The sequence below is a fragment of the Peromyscus maniculatus genome, chromosome 19 (genome assembly GCF_049852395.1).
Source record: "Peromyscus maniculatus bairdii isolate BWxNUB_F1_BW_parent chromosome 19, HU_Pman_BW_mat_3.1, whole genome shotgun sequence".
In the NCBI taxonomy this organism is placed as follows: Eukaryota; Metazoa; Chordata; class Mammalia; order Rodentia; family Cricetidae; genus Peromyscus; species Peromyscus maniculatus.
Window position 1 is genome coordinate 32,307,978 of NC_134870.1, and position 22,887 is coordinate 32,330,864.

The 22,887-nt window shown below is 39.6% G+C and overlaps 1 protein-coding gene across 4 annotated transcripts in view; it reads left to right on the forward strand.

The window, feature by feature from the left end:
- The window catches only part of Kctd16 (potassium channel tetramerization domain containing 16), a 296,969-nt gene extending 280,099 nt beyond the window's left edge, over positions 1–16,870 (forward strand). For 3 of the 4 annotated variants that reach the window (XM_042263737.2, XM_006976930.4, XM_042263736.2), the window contains exon 3: positions 274–16,870. In XM_042263737.2, coding sequence (XP_042119671.1) covers positions 274–725 — 452 coding nt within the window. In that variant the 3' untranslated portion in view covers positions 726–16,870. The remainder of the gene's footprint in view (positions 1–273) is intronic. The other variant, XR_013046063.1, reaches the window with a different exon arrangement.
- The last annotated feature ends 6,017 nt before the right edge of the window (positions 16,871–22,887 follow it).

Here is a 22,887-nt window from a genome sequence, read left to right on the forward strand (position 1 = left end):
GTCCTAAAAATTTGGGTCTGCCAAGTGCCAGGGCTGATAAACACCTGGGTATTTCTGACTGGGGCTCTTGAGTGCAGTGCTGGTGTGCTTTAAGCATGACACCATATTCTACTAGATGCACGGTCTTCTATTGGTGGTGTACGTCCCTTCGATGACTTAGCTTCTGGATGTTGCTGTGGTGAATCACCCGTATTCTTTGAGTACTAACGTGTTCTGCCTCTGCATCACCCTGAGTTGCTGGCACTCATTTTTGGGTCTGTGTTTGCCTTTCAGGTGAGCCTTCCAGGTGGTCCTCCTCTCATTGCGATTGCTGCTGCAAGAACGGCAAGGGAGACAAAGGGGAGAGCGGCACCTCCTGCAACGACCTCTCCACTTCCAGCTGCGACAGCCAGTCAGAGGCCAGCTCTCCCCAGGAGACGGTGATCTGTGGCCCTGTAACGCGCCAGAGCAACATCCAGACTCTGGACAGGCCCATTAAGAAGGGCCCCGTGCAGCTGATCCAACAGTCGGAGATGAGGCGGAAAAGTGACCTGCTCAGGACTCTGACGTCGGGCTCCAGGGAGTCGAACATAAGCAGCAAAAAGAAAGCTGCGAAAGAAAAGCTCTCCATCGAAGAAGAGCTGGAGAAGTGCATCCAGGATTTCCTGAAGATAAAAATTCCAGATCGCTTCCCCGAGAGAAAACATCCTTGGCAGTCTGAACTTTTACGGAAGTACCATCTATAGGGGAGGGCTGGGGATAGTCACCATTTTGAAATAAACCTCCCCAAAGGAAGACATATGTTAAAGGAAAATGACAACTAATGATCCACATTTGTTAGAACACAATAGTCCATTGATGTACTACTGCCTACTTTAACTAGCTCACCTTAACGTGTAAATCCACAGGGTAGATTTCTTTTCAGATGTGGAACCAGAAGCGCGCTCCTCTGTTGTCCTTTGTCTCTTATTAACTTGGTCCCATGTGCTGAGAGTCTTACATACAATGAAAGCTGGCTCCATGTGAGTAGCTCACGGGCTTTGGGAGTCATCCATCCCAAACCGGGTTGTTTTTTTTTCCCCCTCTCATTTTCTGCCTCCTTCCTTTGGTCAAGGATGGGGAAAGAGATATGATCCAGTGGCATATGTCAAGACTTTTAATTTTTTCTTTCCTTTTGTTTACGGGGTGAGGGGAGAATGGCAGATTTGTATGATTTTTTTCACTTAGATCTCTATGTGCCAGTTTCTATTGACTCTGTATGCATGAGCACTTGTGCAACACAAAGCACAATATATGTCTGTATATATGCACAACGGATGCACATGACCCAGGGGCTGGACAGCAAAGGACTGGCACCCTGCTGCCAGCTGCCCCCCACCCCCACAAGAGCACTTCAGACAAAGGAACCTCTGCCTCTTTATTCAAACCCTCCTGGGCAGATTTTCCAGCCTCCCTCGGCAACACTTTCTAATGCTGAATAGGCTCCCATCATCAACGAATTCTCTTTCTTATTTTGAAGTGAATACCCCCCCAGGCTCCTTTGCTCTGCTGTGCTCTTTCCCTACATTAGGAGACAGGGAGATGAGCTAGTGGAACACTGTTTGTGTTTGAAGAAACTAGCAGATATTCTCATTCATAAACACAGCTTGGAGATGCCCTGCACTCAGCCTTCTCCATTCTTATTTGATGATCACCATTCTCTCTACCTGAATCAGAGTTCTAATTTTCCCACATTTTTCCTGATGAGGCCTTTTGTATAATTCAGGCAAGTCCTTTGCATCCTTATGAGTTGTGAAGCTGTGAACAACACACAATGATTGAAGATGCATCCAGCCTTCAGTTTGCTTGCTTGAGAGGATTTGTACCCCCACATGCTTCCTAATTTCTCATACGAACTTTAAACTACACCTGTACATTGTTGCTTGCTTATAGCCAGGCTTGGTTGCCTTTGGGATCCTGGGGTCTGGCTGCGGCCATACTATGGTTTAGTTGTACCATTTCTAAAATGTCTGTAATGACCCGAGTGGGTGGGGCTGGAACACAAAAGTTATGAATTTGACTTTTTAAGCTTTTTAAAAAATATATTCCTGACCTGTATAGATACAGTCCAAAAGAAATTGTTAACAATGTCTATCCACATGACTCTTGTCTTCTATTAATCTCTCAATAGTTCTTTTGTTCACTTGTGCTAAATGAATGTCCAAAGACAAATTTTAATTTTCAGCATTCTTCACACATCTCAGTGGTAACTGAAAAAATGATTTGTCACTATAATGTGCCAAACATTCCTAATTTTTTGGTGTGTGTGTGTGTATGTGTGTGTGTGTGTGTGTGTGTGTGTGTGTGTGTGTACATGTGCACACACATATGTTTAATTAGCACAGGTAATAAAGACAACCAGACAATATCTATGGGAGGAAAATCTGATGACCAGTTTCTTCTTTCTGAAAACTTGCATTTAGGTACATTTGTTATTTAAGAATCTCCTCATTGATTTATTGGTACCTGTTAGTCTTTCTGAATTTTTTGTAATTCTTTACTACACAGGTAGATAATAGGATAAGGCAATGCTTTCTTGTCCTGATGCTTCAGAGAGTTTAAAATTTTAAGTGAAAAAGGAAAGGTGCTGAGTTGCCAGGAAAATTATCATTTATAAAAGTATTCTTTTGTGTATTAATATTTTAGCAGATAGTTGATGGATAGCTTTGTGTAAAGCCTACTAATGCATTCTGTGTTTCTTGATGGTACATCAAAGACACCATCATAGTAACTATAGAAGATACTGAGAAGCATCATGGATCTTAATGGATCAGAAGACAGTGGATGTAAATGACTGACCAGATGATCATTGACTCACTGAAATGGCTTTCAGAGAATCTGAGATTTGAATAAATTGGCCAAAGTCCCCAGTTTCCTTAAAATTCAGCCCTAATCATAATTGTATCAAGACATTGAGGCACTCAAGAACTGGGCTGGCCATCAACCCATAGTTACTACTTCAGTTTTCAAATAGGAAATAAAATGCTATACCCAAAGTATTATAGCAATGTTCTGCAGGCTCTGTTGTTAAGGCATTTCTTTTTTCTTCCCAGATACTCTGTACCCACAGCTAACAAGCTAAGTAGTAGAAATCTGTTGAAAAACAACAACATATCACTTTCTTTTTTGGGCTACCTGTAAAATGGCATCTGCCCCATGGTAAAATGTTTAAACAGAAAATACCAAAAGCATGGCATTCACTTGTGAGGGTGTTGACATGTTCAGGAATAGAGCCCAGGTTAGTACAAGACTTTGAGGAGGCACCAAGAATATAAAGTCTTAGGTTCCCTTTGGCATGGAGTGATCTATCTAGCGTGCTCCTTGTAGTCTTCAACACACTGGGAATAATCTTTGGCTAAGTGAACCATGAGATTAAGCATTCTGGTATCCCTGGCTTCTGAGCCATAAGTTCAGTTATGGACAGAATAATATTATATACAGTTCAGTTCTTGAATGTGGATTTTGACAGGAGCTGTACATTGTTGCTATCAAGAAATGAATAGTACTGGATGGTCAAATGAATGAGACTTGACATGTGTATAGACTGAATTTGGGCTGCCGTCTCTGAAATCCTGTAAGGCTAAATTCTATGAACTTGGGGAGGTCATTAAATGGATATGTAGTCTCCTGAAGTCAGGGACATATTTATAAAGTCCTCCTACCCACTATTAAGAAGGGAACACTATGCAAACAGCAGAGGGAAAAGGAAAACACATGTTAACATAATTTATAATTACCTCTTCCACTGCTCAGAAAAAAATGCACTGATGTAGTCATAAGCAACCCTGTGAAGTGGCTTCCAAAATACACTGTGATGTATTCCTGTGCACATCAGCATATCTGTCCTACTGGACATGCGTGCATGCCTCGTTTTTAAAAGGGAGGAAGAGTGCAATGACAAATGTGCCTATCACTTGGCCTTGTTTGATTCAGAAGCATTCTTTTTCACAGATGGCAGGTGTCTGTTCATTATTTATTCTCTTAGCCACCCTGCTTATGATTCTGGATTATGTTTGCTTCTCCAGACTCTCCAGTCCTCTGAGTATCTTTTTTTTTTTTTTTTGATAAGCAGAACATGCTCCAAGGAGGGAAATTAATGGCAGATACAATATTTTAAAAAAAAATTACTCCAGTACAGTTCCTACAATGAAAGCCAAAACTTGATTCTCAAACTTTTCTTTGCTATCACTTCAATCTTTCAATTTGGTATATAGTAGAGTAGACCAACCCAGAAGAGCTGAGAGTTGGCATTCTCTACCATTGGATATATTGTCATGGAATTTGAGTAATGGTGGCCTTATGTTTGATCTTTGCTAGAATTAATAAGACATTTTCTGCGAACTTATAGGATGAATTTTTTGTCATCTCTACTTGACATAACAATTTTCTAAGGAAAAATGAAGGGAATTATTTTCCCCCTGGTGACTCTGTGGCAGATAAATGTTTTTACCAATTTGCATGCTGAGTTATAGGTTTTAGCATGGGCCATTTCTCTCTTTAATGTCTTGGTATTGTTGGCATCTTGCAATCTTGATGGCCTACTGTTCCAATTTATTTATTTTCTCTTACAGTGTTAAAAGAACACACTAGAGAAAGAATCAGAGTGAGCAGTGTGTATTTGGACCTACAATGGAGTTAGATGTCATTGGTAAGGGACTATACAATGATAGATATCTACAAAGAAATTAGAGGAAATGAAACATGCTGGAATGAGTTTGATTTATATTGCCTTCATCACTTTGGTTCTAGATGAAATGGTTATTGCTCCCCATCCCCGTGGAAAGAAGAGTCTTCAGCTTTAATGACTACAGCCTTGTGATGCAGCCACAGTATTTGCTTTGAAATGTCTGCTCTTCTCATTTTGCTATGGACACTGGTAAGGGGATTTTCCCCCAGTGACCACTGCTGCAAACACTTTTGTAGTCTGGTATTCATCACACATTAAATCCACTTATGGCACTTTCTGAAAAGGAGATCCCCTTATGTAGACTTCAGAGTCAGATTCATAAAACTTTTAGCAGGGGCAGGAAATCTACATTTTGAACTAGTATCTTTAGTAGTTTTGATGATCCAAGGACCACACCTTAAGAAATACTATTGAGGAACTAAGGAGAAGTCAACATATAATTCAAATCAAGTGCCTTTCACTGTCTATGAAAGGTCCATAAAATCATGCTTCGGGACTAGGCCACAGTATGTCTCCAAAATCCCTTTATCACTTCATCTGCCATTCAACCAAAGTCTTCTTCCCATAAGGTCTATGTTTGTGCCTTTTCCTTGAGTCGGAAAGCCTATATCATTACAGCTTTATCTTTTGGCAGATGGGCCTCTGCTCCTCAGTCAGAAAGCCTGTATCATTATAGCTTTATCCCAGGTGGACGGGGAATATCTCTGAGAGAAGCGTATTTTAATAATACCCAACAGGGAATGAAAGTAATGATGCCTTTTGTGCCAGCTGTTCATTTTATTACTCAGTTTGGGTCAAAGGAGCCAGAAAGTAATCCATAATTTAATGACTATGCTGCACCAAACATGGTTCCATTGATGAAATACACAGATAACACCAAAGCAATGTGGAATAATCAGTGATTTCAGCTGTTTAATCAATACAATCCTGAACCATTGAATTACTTGCTTAGTTCAGTTTAACATAAGCAGGATATGAGGCTCGTAGATGATGGAGATTTTTGAACCATAATGTTAACCAAAAAATGTAAATGAAAAGCCTATGTATAAGAATAAGCATATGAGAAAGGACAGAAGGAATTAAAAATGGTGACAACCCAACTGTAAGGACACAAAGGAAGTGAAGTTCTATAATTTTCCCCAGTGATTCTACCAGAAGAGACTGCCACACCATAATCTCTCTCTCTCTCTCTCTCTCTCTCTCTCTCTCTCTCTCCTCTCCTCTCCTCTCCTCTCCTCTCCTCTCCTCTCTCTCTCTCTCTCTCTCTCTCTCTCTCTCTCTCTCTCTCTCTGCCTCTCTCTCTCTCATTGTCTGTCTGTCTATCCATCTGTATGTCTGTGTCTGTCTGTCTTTCTCTCACACACACATACACCACAGAGGCTGGAAGGTTACAATGACTCACCCACTTGACCCTAGCATATAACAGAAGAATAACTGGATGAATGACTAATGCCCATATGGAACAAGAAGTAGAATAATTAACTTGTCATGAGCATTAATGAACATTTAAATAAATACAAAAGGAAGTGAGAAACAGCTAATGAAATAGATGACCTTGAGCAGCTAACTTAGATTATTTGGTCAATATAAACACACACACACACACACACACACACACACACACACACACACACACACAAATAGTTCAGTTTGTTTCAGTCTGTTGCTTTCCCTGCTCTGCACCCAAATGGGAAGATGCTTTTATTGGCCCAACTTCCTAACCTTTTTAAAAAACAAATTCCTCTTGTTTGTGAACAAATTGCATTGTTAATTGGGTAATGAATTTTAAGCCCTAGAATGTCAGCCATCCTTTATTTAGGGAAACTATTTTTTAAAAGATAAAGGACAAAATGTTCCCTAGCCCAGCAATTATCACATGGTTTGTCCTGGAGGAGGGTAGGGGTAATTTTCCTGTTAATCAGCCTTGTAAAAGCACTTAGAGGCCAACTAAGGATTTAGTGAGTCTGAACTTCTGTGATCTGCTCTGTCTTGTTTAGGTTATTCTTAGAAGGAACCTTTAGCTATTACCTGAATTTACACAATAAAAACCAGCAAAAGTTTAGGTTCTTTCTTTTTTTTTTTCTTCCTAATATTGGGTCTATCCATCACTGATGGAAGCAGAACTGATGCATTGCCAAGTAGTGAAGTTACTGCAAAGTTGCATCTGTGTGTCCATGGTGTGGGTGTACACACAGGTGTATGCCTTGCTTTTACATTCCTGTTCAGCCAGTGGTTATTGATCATGTGAGTACATAAGAAAATTCCTTGGTTAAAAAATTTAATGTATTTTTAAATTCTGAAAGATAGGTTATCATTTAAAATATCAACTGATTAATATTGGTCCCCTGATATTATTAAAACATTACACATGTCTAGGGTGTGGGGTGATCAAACTCCCTGTCATGATATGTAAAGTCAAGCATGAAATCTTACATAAAAATAAACAAACAAATAGGAAAGAAAAAGAAGGTAGTGTCAGGAATTGAACCCAGAGTCTAAGGTAGGGGGACAAGAGCCCTAGCACTTGGCTACAACTGAAGCCCAGAAGAATGCATTTGGGGGAAGTTAAACTAGAATTCATGTCGGTCATTAACTGTTTTTCTCCATTGTGACCAGGGGTCAGTAGTTTATCTTTTTGTGTGGAGACAAACAATTTCAGAAATTCTATTGGTTTGATTAGGCTGTGTGCATTTAAGGCAGTTCCTGCCAACTAGGCATGATTTTGTGGCCCAGCGGTCTTTGGCAATCCCTGCAGACATTTTTGACTGTCATGACTGACAGGTGCTGCTGAAATCCAGTGAGGAGAGATGAGAGACTGCCAAGACTCCTCCAGTGCTCAAGAAAGACTCTCACAGCAAAGAATTGTCTATTAAAAAATCCTAATACTGCCTAAGATGAGAAACTTAACGAAGGAATACTTTACATTTCTTTTTCTTTCCTTTATTCTTCCCCAATATAATACCTCTATGGATTATTTAGGATTTCTATACAGTGCACCCTGATCACATTCACCTCCCATTCCTCCCAGGTCCACCCTCCCACCCTTGCACCGCCCCCCCCCACACACACATAAAGAAAGAAAAGGACTAAGTCCTGCTTGTGTTGCCCACTCATTGGAGCATGGTCAAACTCCCAGTGGCCAGCCCCTAAAGATAAAAGAATCCTTTCCCTCCCCCTGCTAGAAGCCATGACTTCCTTTCTGCACCGTGTCTAGAAAAAAACCTCCTGGTCAAGGCACAAGCTAGGACAAAATCACCACAATCACCAACTTAAGTGTGTGGGTTTTTATGACGTCTGATGCAACCGTCACTTTATATAGATGTGAGAGCTGAGGTTTAGAAGAAGGAATACACCATCGTTTTTTCAGGGTCATGAAAGGGAAGTGGCCGTCTGTGGCTTAGGCAGCCAGGTGATTTCTAGATGAGTCTTTTTGCCTTCCTCACCCAATTACACTTCGTTGATGTTGTCAGTCAGGTTGAAGCACTTTGGAGTCTTTGGGGTTTTGCATGACTCCACCGGAATGCTTTCTGAGCTGATCAACAGTAGACTACAAGGTCTCAGACATAAATTCAGGAAGGGGGAGAAAGTTCTCATAGTGGACCAAAGATTCCATTATTTTAACTGTTCATTGTATACCTTATTTATTTGGGTTCATTAACGATGGCACTTAGATCTTGAAAATATGTTTCCTTGTTTCATAGACTTGCACAGGTCTGGTTCTCACTCCCAGTTGTCATAGACGTGACAAGCCTCAGAAGCCCTGGGTGCTGAGCCTCATCTAGTAGGCACATGCCAACTCTCTGAGGAAACTTTTGTGGCCTTAAAAAAATTGATATCTATTTTAAATTAATCAGACCAGCATTAAAGTGATAGAATAAAGATTATCATATCCCCATTTTACAACAGGGAAACTAAAGACTGGAGAGTTTAAATCAATCAATCAATCAATCAATCAATCAATCATATATTTGTTTGTGTATGTACCCATCAAATATTGGTAGAATGCATGCCGTGTAAACACCACTGCAGCGAACAATATGAACTACTTAGAAATTCAATTTTGGATAAAGAACTTGAATTCATGTCACCCAAACATATTATTTCTGTATGTTTTCTATATTTATCCTATGTATATATATTAGATCAACATATTAGAATTATCAGTTAAAAACCAAGTTTTAAGGAATGTCTATTAATGATTTGTCGTTTCATGCCAGAAACTCTACTTGGTATTTAACATACCACATTTCACTAAATCATATACTAATCTAACAATGTACCCTCCCACACGCCCCTGGCCTCTGTCACTGCCGCTTGCCTTACAGATAAGCTCAATACCACTCAGAGAGAGAAAGTGGCATACAGGCCCATAAAAACAGTGGCAGAAACATGTTTTCACTTGGGCTTATTTTTGTATTCCAATGGCTGTGGACTTAACCACCCCATCAAATAACCGCTTCCCTTTTTATTATGAACTTTGTCTATTTCTCTTTTTCTTTTACTGTTTAAGTGAAGGGTAGCCCGTATGATCTCTGCCCAGCCCCCTTTCTCAAATAAATGGGTTATTTAAAAACCACAACTACTATTAGGCATGAATTTTCGGAGGAGATAAGGAAAAGGCAGATTTGGAAGGCAGGTCTCTGTTCTCTCTGCCATGGACTTTACTTTGCACTCCAAACCCTCTGGGGGGCAGTCATAGTGCACAACTAATAACACCTGTCCAGCCCTAAGGAGTGCTCACCCTAGGCTGGTTTCCATACTGGGAGGGCTGGACCTGAGACTGCTTGCCATGCTGTGTACAGGGTGCCAGGGCAGAACTCAAAAGACATACACCAGGTGGGCGGGTGGCTGTGCACATGTGTTATACAGACATGTGTCTATGTACCCTTCTGCTTTCTCATTTTGACTTTTTTTTGCAAATATTAGTGGTTATTTTTTATTCAAGTCAGATCAAAAATACAAATGAATTGGCTTCCTACAGTATCTCCTGATTACTCTTCTGAGCTGGGGTGGGGGATAAAGCAAAAATTGGCAATGAAATACAAGAGTGTGTGTAAGGGGCATGGGTATCTGGTGTTTTGTGTGTTGGTGTATAAATTGCATGTATATATGTATATATGTGTGTACATCTATCTAGATGTATATATATATACAAATAGCTATATATCTATACATATGTATACACATAAACACGTAACTTGAAACTGAAATTTTGAGTTTAGGAAACTAATTATTACAGTTTATATTGGTTTCCTAGATAGTCTATTGCAGTTCTGGTTTCCAGAATTCTCTTCTACTATGAATGTATATATTTATCAATGATACAGAGAATATGATACAAATACCTAGATTTAACTTCTATGGATAAAACTGTATTTAAAGAAATGCCAAACCATGGGTTGGAATTTCAAACTATATGTTTCAAAATGTTCACAACAAAAACAAAACAAAGTGGAAGGAAAGAAACAAAATGCCACCAAACGAAAGTGGTGATTTTTAGGAAGAAAAGAAAAAGAAAACAACAGCAGAAACCCACTGGCTATTGCCCAGGGCTCTCTCACTCACCTGTTGATGAAATTGCTCTCTTGTAGTCCATGGGGTCTATGCGGCCTGCATGATCATGAGTGACACTGGTTATCAGTCTAACTATGTTGAAGTTACAGCAATCAGTTTAAAATATACGTATTGTAAATAGGTGCCAAATCTCCAGGGCACATCGAGCACCCCAATCCCTCTCTAGTCCCCTGCCAATCACCTATTCAGCCTGTTTATACAAGTATCAAAAAGTTGTTCAGAAGAGGAGGATCAGAGTCAAATGAAAGAAAGCACGTCTTACTTGTTTGGAAATCCTACAGACAGAAGAGCCAAATGTCTAAATTTGGGGCAAAAAGGCAGGCTCTCAGTCAGAGTCAAGTGCTCTGGAGGTCATGGGAGAATGTGAGAAGTGTTTGAAGTTAACCTATGCAGGCTTCCCTGGGGCTTCTTGGGATCAGTTTGTAAGCACATAAGCCTGATCCTTCAAAGAAAGTCTGTTTCCCAAGCCAGGGTTCAGCTGATAGATTCCTCCTTCCTGGGGACCTATGCAGAGGGCCCACAGAACCAAATACCAAGGCATCCCAGTAGGCAAATTATCTTCATAAGCTCTCTACATGTGTAGTCTTGAAGGCTTGAGGAAGAAATAACCTTTCTTCCTGCTTTTTAATGAAATGTTCAAATGAAGTTGGAGAACTCTTGCAGTTATTTTCTTTGTTCCCAACATTTTGGAACAGATAGGAAGTTTTACATCATCCTGTCTTTGAGTTCCCTTGTGGATTTTTCCCCATTTATTTATTTTTATTTTTATTTTAAAGGAAACTGAATCAGGAGAATTTTCTTAACATGTTCTGCCTAATTTAGAGAACGGCATAGCAATGTAGTTTTGGAAAGCACGCAGGGTGGAAAAGTGGGGGTACCAACATTGCTCATTACTGTCTCTTGGTATAAGAAACTGGATTCATGATTTATTGAAATGGTATCCTATCTAAAACACTCGGAGAAACTAACTTACAAGAGCTGCACTTCAGAAGTTCCCCTGAAATTTGTGAATGGGATCAGCTTCCAGTGACACTCTTCAGGCTGACAATAACATTCAGCTAAGTCTGTGATGAGCGACTCTGTGATGGTGGAAAGAAGCTACACAAAGTTACGCTCTCATTCTCCACATCTTTCACAACCAAGCAGAGCACTAGAAACAGAACAGTTTCCTTAAATTCAGTGTACGTGTTTAAATGCTAGCCGTATCACCTTTGACCCTTCTCAACTTTGGGGCTGTGTTGAATAAGCTACCTGAGATCTCCAGATACATACAGCAGGGATTGCCACATTTCTCTTTGCATCTGTCTCTGATGCTTTGAATGTGATGTTACACCACATGGAGGTACCTGGATTTTGCTGGAGCTAACACTGAATGGTGATTGACAGGGGCCTTGCTCATGTTCCTTTTTTGCTGACCTCATTCCGGCACCTGATGATGGGTCAGTTTGTTGCACATTGATACATACTAAGGGACACCCATTGAAATTACCTCTTTGCTTCTCCAAGGCAGTTTGCTTGTACATAAGTGTAACGTCAACTTGTTTACAGGTTCTTTTGTGTATAATTGTGATAGCAGATTTAGCTCAAGCCCTAAGAGAATCTGTTTACTGAATGGTGTTAAAATGAATGTGCTTATTACAGGATAAACATCATTAATTATGGATTCACATGAATGCATGTCTATATGTCATCAATTTCCATCAGCTCAGATATTCAACAAGAGTCTGCAGTCTGTGAATAGCAAAAGTACGTTAGCTGCTGTGACTGATAACTTAGTAACTGTTTTACCTTGCTTTGTAGCACTGTAGATCTTAGCCTGCCGTATTTCTTTCTTGTATATTTGATTTGTGAGAGAAACATGGTTAAAAAAAAGAATACTACCAATGTCCCAGTAGAACTGCACAGCAATCATTGGTCAACTCAAAAGGCAAATCCCTACAGATGGAGCAATAGCCTGAGCAACACATGAGTGTATTCATACATATGTCTATGTATGCAAAGTCTGCAGTGCTAATGACTACCATCCATCCTCACTGCCAATGGGAACAAAGTATCTTCTTTGGAATCACTGATGGATATGGAAAAAATCATTTTCTATTAACTGCTTTCATACTTTGTTTTGTTCTTATGGTATGGTAGATGATACCGGTGCAGTATCAGTATTGTAAAATTGTGTGGCAAAAACTGCAAAAGTAATTCTGTGGATATATTTTAAATGGCAGAACAGAAACTATATTTCAGATTCTTGTGTGAATATAATTACAAAACTAGGTAACTATTTTTATGTGTTTCCATAATGACTCCATTTCATATACATTGTAATTTAGCACCAATCATAATAAATCATTTGGTAACATTTAGTTGTTATATATATACATATATTTCAAGTACATCTAAGAGGTCAATTATTCAACATTATTTCATGCTAACTCAAAATTTTACATGAAAGATAATTATTGTTAGAGTTAGTTTATTTCTAGTTTGGTATGGAAGGTGGTCAAACAGGGGTATAGGAAGAAGGAGATTTGATAAATTGGTTATTTTATATAGAGATTTAATATATTTAATATTAAATTGCTATCAGGACAATGAGTGGAAGCCCTGCCTCTGTCTCTTATTGATTAGATGGTCTTGCAATAATTATTATTATTTATGAAATATCATCAGACCCTGGTTTCTTTATCTGTAAATGTAAAACAACAAATCATAAGATTCTTGTGATAATTAAATCAGATAATCCAAAGAGATAATTTATCAAGGTGTCTGAGTCATCAAATAGATACAATAATAATTCAGATAGCCTCATTCCTACCATTTAAAATGCCAATTTTAAAGTGAGGTTTGGCTTCAGCACTCTAAATGTCTGAATATTTTTATTTATCTTCTGTAGTAATTTATGAAATTGCCTATAAATATTCATTATGATTTTCAATCAAAGGGGGAATTATAGAAGAAAAGTATTTCCCCAGATACAAATTTTAAAGATAACTTGTTTTTTTGCTATGGTGCAATGTGTCCAGCAGAACGCTTTTCCCTATAACACACACTCAAAAATGGAAAGGATTGGATGGTGTACAGTTCGAGAAATATAATATCTTTCATGCATCCCACTTTGTAATTTCTTCATAATATTTAATGTGACCTCTATGGATTTTTCAGTAAAGAATCTTTTCAAACTTGTTAACCCAGAGTCTCCTACACTTTGCTCATGAAAGCTGTTTGCAGTTTTGAGGCACACACTTGGGAATAACTGACCCATCCCTGGTCAAGTATAAGAAAGAGAAAACCCGAGACTCTAAGAGGGAGCAGCTCTGTTTCAGATGGGTTTGGAATCTCCTCTGTGGCCTCAGGCCAGGACTTTTTTTTTACACAGCTCTTGTGTAAATGACTGGCAACAGCTATGGGTTTATTCTGACTCCGTAGCGCCTCTTCTCATATGGACCTAGTGTGTAGTCACATGAAGCACTGAAATCTAAGTGTCAGAAAGGAAGGACTCCAAGGCATAGGCATCCAAAGATGCAGTCACCCAGACTACATGGGATTGAGTGCAGGCTCTGGTTTGTTTCCATAGGCTGATTTTTTTCAGTTGTCTCCATTAAGACAGAAACCCTCCACCACACTGAACTCAGAAGACCAGGGGACTAAAAGCTTACCCAGACAAAAGCAATAAGGATGTTTGAGAGGAACTTTCCCTATGCATTAGTAGGTGGAATGCTATAGGGCTTCTCCTGAAAAACCCCGTGCTGAGAAGCTGAAAACTGAATGAAATCTGAAGCCCGAGAGATTGATTTAAAGTAACTTTATTTCATTAGATTCAGGTACAGGAAAGGCTCTCACCTCTGCATACTGCTCCAGTAGAATAGATGAAGAGAAATTAACATCAAGAGGAAAAGTTGGGCGCACACTTTCTGACTACAGCATCAAAGGTTGAACAGCTGCAAGCATTTCACTGCCCTTGTTCTGTTTATTACAGACTCTAGTTTCCTCGCAAATGCAGGCTTCAAGGACCCTGAGCTGGGGTGGTAAGCACACTTCACCACACCGGGAGGTGGGGAGTGGGCCAGGTGGCAAGTAGGTGGTGTGCATCAGGAAAAAAAAATCTCATTAGTGATTTTTGGAGGCTTTTAGGTGGAGTGTTTTTTTCTTCATGTCAGTGCTGTAGCTAGAAGCCAGTATCTGCACATAGCCCCTGTCCAGAAACTCATCCCTCTGCCAAATTGAGTTCAACAGGACTTGATCAGAAGGATCATAACCATGGAATGGGGGCAGAGAAATAGCCCAAATCACCACCTTCACAGAGAATACTTCTCCTCCCCTCTAATTTTAGTTCAAAGGAACTGTTTCGTTCCATGTCTATATAACACGCAGAGCTCCCATCAATCCCAGCCTCAATGGCAGTTGCCACTGAAAGAGGTCACGGTGGGTGTTTATCCCAACAGGAGGGTAGCAAAAGTTCCTCTCCAGACAAGACAGCTTCAGCCTTAAATAAGCCATCCTCATCTTGTAAGTCCACAAAATTATAGTACGTCAGCAGAGGCCAAGCAGTTCATGCCGTTGAAATGTTCAGAATGCCAGAGAGCTCCCCTGGAGCCATTGTGGGTCCTTAGCAGCCATGTGAGAAAAGAACTCAAGCCAAAGTCTGGTGTGAAACTCGACCTTCCCCCTTGATTTCCTCTTTCCCCAGGACCACCTTGATGTGTCTTTTCTTTAGCTGGTATGAAATGCTGCTACTCTGTAACCAGGTCTGAGCACACATGTGTTAGTGAGCTCTTACCTGCTACACATCTATGGTGGGTAATATGAATCAATTAAATTTGGTGTCTCTGAGACCTAAAGCCACACAGCTGCATGTACTTCATGACACAAAGAAAGCTTTGTCTTTCTTACTCTTTCAGACCCTCCTCCCCCTTCATTCGTTCTTCCTTCCTTCCATTCTTTCTTTTCCTTTTTATTGGAAATTGGTTTGAGAAAGAGTAAGCTGTGTAGCATGGGATGGCCTTGAACTCAAGGTTCTTTTGCCTCAGTTCCCCAAATTCTGGGATTACAGGTGTGCACCACCATGTCAGGCCAAACTTAGCTTTTCTTCTCTCCATTCTCCTGGAATCTCCACTTCCATCTGTAGATTTCTGCTCCCCTCCTCTCAGTCCATTTGATTTTCCTACATATGGAGATAGTTGACAGATAGATAGATAGATAGATAGATAGATAGATAGATAGATAGATAGATGATAGATAGTGACAGAAACACACACAAACACAAACACACAGAGAGAGGAGGGGGAGAGAGAGAAACATGGATAGAACACTATATTACAGTGTATTATCTACCACTGCTGCACACAGGTTCTCTTGGTTTCCATGTCTGCTCTGCTGTGAGGACTTGGAGGGTTATACCTGTGTATGATTTTGGACTTTTGCCGGCCTTCTTTTCTACAAGTCTTCACCTAATATTCCTGGTCTCCCATTTGGAAGCAGAGCAGAAGCTTTGGAGATTCCCACAGAGTCACCATCTCAGACTGCCTTCATCTGAGGTCCCCCTGATATGAAAGGAAGGACAGAGAGGAAGTGAATCAGGTGATGGTAGAACTTATACATATTCTGAGTGTGTTTTTCCAAAGCCAATGTAAATGGAGAAGCTGCCCTGACTCTTCATGCTCTTCAGTATGTTTCCTGCTAGTGTCCACACTTGTGTAGCTTGGCCAAGGAATTTTCCACACTACCTCGAGATCTTCCTGGGTAATCTCTTCCATCTTCTGTTTCACAAACTCACATGGAGTTTCTGTCTTATCTTTAATGTGAACAGAAGGTAACATATTGGCAAGGCAGGGAAGATATGAAACTTAGCTGGAAATTTGAAGGGGCAAAACCAGCCCCAAGGTTGTGATCTATCCATTTGCCTGTAGGAAGAGTAGCCCTTGGTAGCTAAATATAATAGACTTGAGGAAGTTTTTTAAATAAGGTAAATGCCCTGTTCTCTCTACACCTGGCATTAGCAAATATGACAGCGTTTGAAGGGGAAAAGGAACACATTAATAATAACCAGATCTACATACAGGGGCTGTACATTTGTTTATTAGAGCAAATGAATGTTGTAGCAATTACTTGGACTTATCCTTCAAAGAGCTGGCTACCAGTGGGTTCTTTTGTAAAGTCCAGGCTTATGCTAACAGCAGGATGATTTTCACAATGTTTTCTTGCACTTTAAAATTTTTGATGGGAAGTTTTCTTCATCTAATGTTTCTAAAAGCTGAAGCAAAAGTTTGAGACTTGAAAATAACCACATTCTATGTCCTATCACATAACTTATCACAGGCCTGGCTAGCTGTTATATGTCCTACAAATTGGCAGGATAAATTGGCCTCTACAGTGCTTTGAGGAAATGGTGGAGTTATAGCAGATTAAGAGTTAGCAAAATTGAATATAAACTGTTTTTTGGTGTACTTTTTCCATTAATAAACATGTGTTAACCGAAACATGACATATGAGAAGTGTTTTCTTTGAAAGGAGAAAATTAATTTTCATTCATGACATATTGATAATAGTCATCTTAGCCCCAGGATATGAAAATGAACAAACAAAAAGAGACCCCAGATCCACATGATCTATCTTAATTGACAGAATCCTGAAAGTGCTTGGTCAGCATAAGGGCAGAGTGGGAGGAGTATCAACAGGTGCAAAGCTCTGATAATGCAAAAATATTAAAATAGAGAGAATGGCAAAATGATAAAAAGGCAAATAACTATATTACTTTGGTATATGACTACAGGGATTTTCTGGACCCACCTTCATTGACATAACATCATAAACTTTCCTTCTTTTGGGTTTTTTCCTCTCTCCAAACCAGTGTTGTTTCTGCTGTAATAGTACCATTGTGAATTTGTCAGAGAAGCCTCCAAAGAGGCAGAAAATGGGCAAGGGGGGCTGAGATAAAGCAGCTTCTGGCTTTGTATCTCAGGACAAATCTTGTGGATTAATTACATAGAGTTATAAGCTCTCAGGACCAACCCTTCCTGCCCCAACCAAATCTGTTGAATCTGAATCTGAATAGATAGATCCCAGCAGTACCCCATGCATTAAACTTGAGGAACATTCTTCTGTAACTGTGATGAAGTGAACAGTGGTAACCTCAAAGGCAAAGAGAGGTTGGGGAGGAAGGGGTGCATGGGAAGCTGGTTGTTCTACAACAATGACCACAACAAAGACAAATATGAACAAAAAATAGTTGGGCTGGAGAGATGGTACAGTGGTTAGGAGTACTTCCTGTTCTTGTAGAGGAAAGGAGTTCAGCTCCCAGCACCCACACCAGGCGGCTCACATCTGCCTATAAATCCAGGTCCAGGGGATCTGGTGTGCTCTTCTGGCCTCCACTCACACTTACATTCACTTGCACATACCCCTCTGCAGCCATGAATATATGCAAAATTTAAAATAAAATGACTATTTAAAAATAAAATAAATCTTTTTAAAAGTCTTAATACATTAGAAAATTCATTGGCATTAGATACATTGCTTTTCTCAATATAAAAATTTAGCAGTGAAATATAAGCAAAATAAGGCAATAAAATAACAATTAGATATCTCCATAGTTGGTATTTTATCCTATCCTATATTTTTCATTTTCTCTATACATTTATTCATGTAGGTAAAATGTTTGTTTTTATCACATAAATTAGCTACAATATACATGGATCAATGTCAAATATTATGAACTATGAATACACTCATACACACTGTGTAATAAATATTGGTTATACATTATTAGTAATAGATATGATTTTGTAATTTTAATTTTCTGATTACAACATACCTTTACCTTTCTACAAGTAAATTAAAGAAAGACTAGTTTCAGCAGCAGCATGAGTTTTTAAGATGCTAGCAGTGAAGAGACTGAGTATACTAAACTTTAGTAATGAGAGTGGAAACTCTCATACATACATTGTTGCTAGGAGGACAAAGAATTCCAGCTACTGTGAAAACCTGTTTAGCATTATCTAGAAAACCCACTAAAAGTTTCATTGTGGAAACACAAATACCACACTTGATCCTTCCCTTTGTGTGATGTTCCAAATACCAAAGCTAAGCTACGATGCTAGAAATGAGGACAGCAGCTACCATCGCAGAAGAACAAGTGTGGTGGGGGAGGGGCACAGGAAGAGGGCTTCAGAAAGGCCAGCAATATCTTACTTCCTGCCTTGGATAGTCAACAAACAGAATTCAGTATAACAGCTTAATACCATTCCATAGTGCAGTCTTCCGGTTATCATGGCTCAGCATTTATCCCTCTCTATGAAGCTGAAAAACTGTACTTGTAATTTGGATTTTTCACTATGATCAGGGCTAATGATAACTGAGAGATGACAGCCCAAGCCATGGGATGGTGAAGAGAAACAGGGGGCCCTCAACTGCTTCACTGTGGCACTCAAGAGGAGAGGTTTAGTAAATGATTCTCAACTTTAGATACTTCCAACCATCAGGGGTTTCATCAAGTTATAAGCCGGTCACAAGTGGAGGAAGGTCAGCAGTAAAAATATTAGAAACTGGAAAGTATCAATAGCTATTATCATTTTCATGTACACCCTTCTGAGCTTTCGGTTTCTTTTTTTTCCCCTACCCAATATAGTGCCTACCTGTTAATATAAAAAAAATTCTTCCAAAAAATAAAAACTAGTAGTAAAAACCACTGCAATTCCTTTCTAGAGATAAATGCTGTTAAACTTTACTGTTTATAAGGTGACAGTCAAGTTTAGTGTTTCTCTTGTTTTAAAGGTAGACCTTTTACGTAAGTGAGGTATTATTAAGTCCATTCTTCAGAAAACAATTGTGGTCCTCTTCCTTCTTGCTTGGTTTCATAGTTTCCTTTCTGATTTCTTCCCTAATGTTAAATCCATCCAAACAATGAAAGTGAAAGGAAACAGTTTACTTCACTGCCCTAAGAATACGGCCCCCACCTTTTGCCACTGGGGAATGTGTTTAAGAATTAGAAAAGACAAGAGAGGAGATCTAGGCTTTGACAGGCAGCCAGTGATCATTCTGACCAGGGCCTCTGGAGCTCTACGCTCTCCAGCAGCCTGCTGACTGCAAAGGCCACGCGCCAAGTGTCATCTCATGGCTATTTAAAGCCACAAGCCTCATCCACCTTCCACTCCGAGCTATTTTGAGGTGAAAAGGGAGACTGAAAAGCTAGTACTTAGGGGCCCTTTGAAATTATGTCTACCAGTGGCTCTAAACTGGACCATCTGTGCTTCCTAAGGGACATTCACAACGTCTGCAATTGTAGTTGTCCTGGTTGGCTTGGGCAGTGAGAGAGATGTAAGCTATGAGCATCTACCGAGTAAAGGGGGCTGCTCAAATGTCTACAGTACTTGGGGATTCTCCCACAGCAAAGGATCTTTCATTCTTATATGCTAATGTTGCGGATACGGGCATTACAAACACAAGCCAGTAATTGTGAATGGTGTGATATGCCAAAAAGTGTATACACTGAACCTCCAAATGAGTATGAAAAAAGTGATAAATTTTTCTTTTTCTTTCTTTCTTTCTTTCTTTCTTTCTTTCTTTCTTTCTTTCTTTCTTTCTTTCTTTCTTTCTTTCTTCCTTCCTTTTTGTTTGTTTGTTTTTTTGAGACAGGGTTTCTCTGTGTAGCTTTGCACCTTTCCTGGAACTCGCTTTGGAGACCAGGCTGGTCTGGAACTCACAGAGATCTACCTGCCTCTGCCTCCCGAGTGCTGGGATTAAAGGCATGTGCCACCACCACCCAGCGACAGATTTTCTAGATCTTCAGGGAAGATTCCTTGATGGAAGGAGATGGTAGCTTAGTTAATTCCACAATGATTCATAGCATAAAATTCCACTTCATTAAAATAGATGAGTGCCCATTGCAGAATGGGACCCTAAGCATACATTGAGTCAAAATTAGTCTAAACATTTAAGCAAGGCAGACTTGTGGGAAAACATGAAGTTCATTACCTTAGAGTCAGGCTGGCATCATTCCTTGTGCAGCCAGCTATACGAACCTGAAAGAGCGGCTTAGCCAAATGTGTCCTGAACAAGAGTACATTGAGAGAAGTGGTGGATGGGAATGGCTCTGACTGTCAAGGATACAGATTCCTGTCCTGACACATGGGACTCACTTGGGACCTTGTGCAAATCATACCGGGCTCTATAATTCTTTAGCATTGGGAAAATAAAGGGCAAGTAAAGAGTTAACATTTATGCTCATGTCGGTACTTGTTAGATACTCCATGGCTCTATTTAGGCTTCACCCTAGCTCAGTGAAGTAGATATTGGTGTCTGTCTGTTACACACAAGCTGCCTGACGTAAAGCTACTTGGCTACCAGCACACAGCAAACAGTGCAGTCAGAAGAGGAACCTCACTCTCCTGATAGTCTTCTTCACATTTCACTCTTCTACAGAGCCTGTTTTACACACACACACACACACACACACACACACACACACACACACACACACACACACACAATGCATTCTCTTTGAATTTCTTTAGTTAGCACACACAGCCTAGGTGAAGAAGTAGACAGTTAATAAATACTATCATTTTATACTTGCTTTCATTTGATGTTTATGATAACAATGAATGCCCCCTTGGTTTGTGAAAAATGGCTGCATAGAAATTAAATTAAGTCATGATTAGATACAAAATTTGAAGCAAATATGCACAGTTCTTTTAGATTAAGAACCCCCTTTTTTATTTTGTGGCTGGACCAAGATAGGCATAGGATCCGGACACCGTAAACCTGGAGACAGAAATTGGACTAGGCTAGGTGTGATTGCCATACTTACCATGCAGAAATCTTGCCTACCCTCTGGAAGGCAGCTGGGGGTAACTGAAATTGCTAATACTGTCACTGAGGGGAGAGCCTCCACCAACAGCTAGGTCCATTCTCTCTTGGTTATGAAGCTTTTGAAAGAAAGTCCATGGCTTTCCAAACATCAGGGTAAGAGACTCCAGTCCTGGGGGTGGATAAATTAGTGTTAGCCAAGCATTTTGGGGAAACATATATGGGGACACATTCACACTGGTTGTGATTTCAGGTGGTCCCTTGATTGTGGCTTTAGACTTCCTTGGGACCCTTTAGCATGTTTTCCTACAGGGAGATCACTTGCAAGCCTCATGCTTAGCACACACCTTCTGTGGAGCATATGTAGGTCTTCCTAAAATGCAGATGCCATTTGGGAGCAAACAGCACATAGTATATAATAAGCACACATTGCCCTCTGAACTCTGAACAATATTTATCCTCTTTTCCCCTTAAATGGAACCAAACATCATTTGTCCTGCTTAACTTAGACCTTCAACTCTAGCACCAAAGCCCATGATTTTTCTTTGGATCCCCTGCCTTACTGATAACAGACTTCTAACCTGTTGTCAGGGGATTTAGGCATAGAACTCTTTATCTTGCCCAGTTATGAGTTATGAGTTGAGTTGGGTAGCCTGAGGCCAGTTCTTAATCTCCAGGGGTCTGGAGTCAGACTTTAAACCACAAAGTTGTGATAACACAGGAAGGTGAAAATCCAGGGAAAACTCTAACCTAAGGAGATACGAAACTCTTGCTGAGTGGTCCTTCCAGCTCAGGACCCCCGGTATGAAGGCAAAGTAGCTTCCATTCCCCTCAGGTATCTGATAATCCTACTGTTAGATATACATGTTATGTTTAGATTTATATTAGTGGGGTTTGAGACTTATGTTAGGTAGTTACTAACTGTATTCAGGCCCTACCTTAATATTTTATAAAGCTTTGCCAAGTGAACATGGAAGTCAGAATGCCAAGTTCTAAGTTGTTAAAAGTTTATAGCAAGCTTTCAAATGATTGGCTAAAATATGTTCTTCTATCAAAGCTTCACCTTCACCACCACAAAACCAGAATGTATAATGCGCTGGTTTTTAGATAATGGACAGTCTGAAATATACCAAGAAGGCTGCATTTAATTATCATTGTTTCTATATGCACGCTTTACGAATACAATAGCAAAATGAAAATAAATAACAAAATGAAGAAATGTGTAACTAACTAATCATTTTATACTCCTTCTTCCAATTTTCTTGACTTACTTCAGCCAAAGTGCTAACCATTCTGTTATAATTAATACTGTAACAAATTAATTTGGTTTTAACCATAGTAACAATCTGGACTGAAAACATACTTTTATACAAAGTGTCCACATTTTGATTATATTTTCATATAATATTTGAAGCAAATCATAGTAAATATAATAAGTCAAAGATGCTCTTCGTATTTTTTCAAAAGATTACATCTTTCTGGTTTCAAAATTGTAGGAACAATTCAGATTACTAACAATGAACCTCAGCATTCAAAATAATTACTTAAATAAACATTTTAACTTAAATTATAATTAGAAATTTCATATATCTCTTACCAAGCCTCCAACTTTCAGTTATTTAATTAAGATAGTGGCAATCAGTAAGTAGAATGCTATGGGGATTCAGGAATAATATGAGTGGGAATCAGTAGGTGGAATGCTGTGGGGATTCAGGAGTGATATGAGTTGCTTCATTTTGCAGATTGATCTTCAGGGACCACATTGCAAACGACATTGATTCCTAACTACCAAGGAACAAGGAATTGGA